The sequence below is a fragment of the Antrostomus carolinensis genome, unplaced genomic scaffold, assembly GCF_000700745.2.
Source record: "Antrostomus carolinensis isolate BGI_N321 unplaced genomic scaffold, ASM70074v2 scaffold52119, whole genome shotgun sequence".
Lineage (NCBI taxonomy): Eukaryota > Metazoa > Chordata > Aves > Caprimulgiformes > Caprimulgidae > Antrostomus > Antrostomus carolinensis.
The window spans coordinates 1,965-4,430 of NW_010337448.1; the positions used below are offsets into that span (position 1 = coordinate 1,965).

The window sequence follows — 2,466 nt, forward strand, 5'->3', positions numbered from 1 at the left end:
GGGACTGGTGCGGGCTCTGCTGGCCGTGGCACCCACCTCTCTGCTGGAACTCCTGGGGTCTGGACCCAACTGCAAAGCTAGAGGGTCCCAGTCCTGCTTTTCTAGGACTATTTTGGACTGAACCTCATCACCCTTCTCCCCTCACAAGTGGAATGAAGGTGGTGGAGGTACCACGGGTGGCTTCATGTTCCCCTCTGTTTGCCCCTAGCTATCCTGAACCCGAAGCAGCCCAAAGAGACACCAAAAAGCTTCAGCTTTGACTATTCCTACTGGTCCCACACCACGGTAAGCAGCGGGAGGCCTGAGCCCACCTGGAGCACTGGTCTGGGGGGAGGCAGTTGGAGGACATCCTTGCCAAATTTCTCCTTGTTCCCCTTCTCTCTGCAGCCTGCAGACATCAACTATGCATCTCAGAAGCAAGTGTACCGGGACATTGGCGAGGAGATGCTGCAACATGCCTTCGAAGGCTATAACGTCTGCATCTTTGCCTATGGGCAGACGGGTGCTGGAAAATCCTACACCATGATGGGGAAGCAGGAGAAGGACCAGCAAGGCATCATCCCTCAGGTACCACTGGAGAAACACTGCCTGTTCCGCTGGTCCCAGTGAGATGGACAAAGGAAAAGTGGAGTGTGGAAGGAAAAGAGGAGCAAGGTGGGAGCAGGGCCAGGCTTTGGCAAGGCCTACCACAGCCCTGCTGCGGCAGTGAGCCAGCACGGCTCTGCCAGAGGGCAGGGGGACAAGGAGGGTCACACTGGACTCTTCTGAGACCAGATAAATTATGGTCTGGCCACGTGAGGCTGGTATTTGTGAGCAGCAGTAGTCCAAGCGCCAAGCCCTGCTGGCTGTGCTTGCCAAGGGCGGCTGCGTGCCGTCCTGGCAGGGCACCGGAGGGGCTCTGGGGATGCTGAGCTGCCCATATCAGCACGGGAGGTTCTACCCGCTCCGCAGGAGCCATCCCAGTACTCAGGGGCTCTGGTTTTTGGGTGCAGCCTGGCTCTTCTCTCCACAGCTGTGTGAGGACCTCTTCTCCCGCATCAACGACACGACGAACGACAACATGTCCTACTCTGTGGAGGTAGGCACCCCATTGCCTGCCCAGTCTGGCTCCAGTCTCCCACCCAGCCCTGCAAGCCATGCTGGTGTGCAGACCCCTCTTTGGGGGTCGCGTCCCTGGGTGTGGGGTGGGTGGGCAAGGCCTGATTCTGCCTATGTGCTGTGTGTCTGCATCCCACCAGACGCTAGCCCTGCCCATGACCTCTGCTTTAGGTTAGCTACATGGAGATATACTGTGAGCGTGTGAGGGACCTCCTGAACCCCAAGAACAAGGGGAACCTGCGAGTCAGGGAGCATCCTCTTATGGGCCCGTACGTTGAGGACCTTTCCAAGCTGGCTGTGACCTCTTACAATGACATCCAGGACCTCATGGATTCTGGGAATAAAGCCCGGTGAGTTGTGGCAGCAGGAGATGGCCAAGATTTGGAGAGCTTGCAGACATCTCCAGAAGATCCTGCTTAACTTCCTTGCTTTGCTGATCTGGCTGGAGGTGGCAGTCCCCTCATGTCTCTGCATTGGGTAGCCCTGACTTATTTTCACCTGACCTCCTTCCTGCTCTCAAAACACCCTGGAGCCAGCAGGAGAAAGCCTGGACTTTTGCATGTCTCCTCCCAGAGTCCTCTCCTGTCCTCCAGACTTGCCTTCCCATCATGTGTCCTGTCCTCAAATGAGCCCTGGCCCCAGCACCAGCTGCTCCAGTGTCCCCTGCCAAGTGTCATATCGCCCTGTCCTCCTCTCCCCGCAGCACAGTGGCTGCCACCAACATGAACGAGACCAGTAGCCGCTCCCACGCAGTCTTCAACATCATCTTCACACAGAAACGGCATGACGCCGAGACGGATATAACCACTGAAAAGGTGAGAGCAGAGCCTGGGGGAGTCAGGGAAATGTTTATGGACCCTGGAAGGGCTTCCTGTGCTATTGACAGTACCTGGGATTAGATGGTGCGGCCTGATGAAGGGTTGAAACAGGATGTAGATAAGTCCCAGGCACATGTTGGGCTCATGGTCCCTCAAGGACTGGCCTGCAGCCAGAACATGTGGCAGCTGGTGCGCTCCAGCCCTGGCTGCAAGGATGTTAGGCCTGCTTCTGGCCAAATCCCATAACGGGTGGCCCTGCAGAGCTCACCTCTGCCTTCAGGGCAGTGTCACCTTGCAAGAGGTCTTTGCTCCATGCCAGGGCCTGGTTTGCTGGGGCTGACAGCCTTGTCCCTGCCTGCAGGTCAGCAAAATCAGCTTGGTGGACCTGGCTGGGAGTGAGCGAGCCGACTCCACTGGCGCAAAGGGCACAAGACTAAAGGTGAGGGCTGGTGTGAGGTCCCATTCTGCTGGTGGGGACACCACATCTGGCCACTGTCCCCAGCTGTGAAATAGAATCATAGGGTTTGGGTTGGGAGGGACCTTAAAGCTC

At 57.3% G+C, this 2,466-nt stretch overlaps 1 protein-coding gene across 1 annotated transcript; it reads left to right on the forward strand.

Moving 5' to 3' along the window:
- Window positions 1–208: 208 nt before the first annotated feature.
- Window positions 209–2,355, forward strand: KIF1C (kinesin family member 1C; the record flags this gene model as incomplete). The annotated part of the gene is made up of 6 exons (XM_010175168.1): window positions 209–285; window positions 388–567; window positions 1,013–1,078; window positions 1,270–1,448; window positions 1,802–1,913; window positions 2,278–2,355. Coding segments are annotated over 6 exons (692 nt in total), but the record flags the coding sequence as incomplete, so codon positions are not given.
- Between the last annotated feature and the right edge of the window lie 111 nt (window positions 2,356–2,466).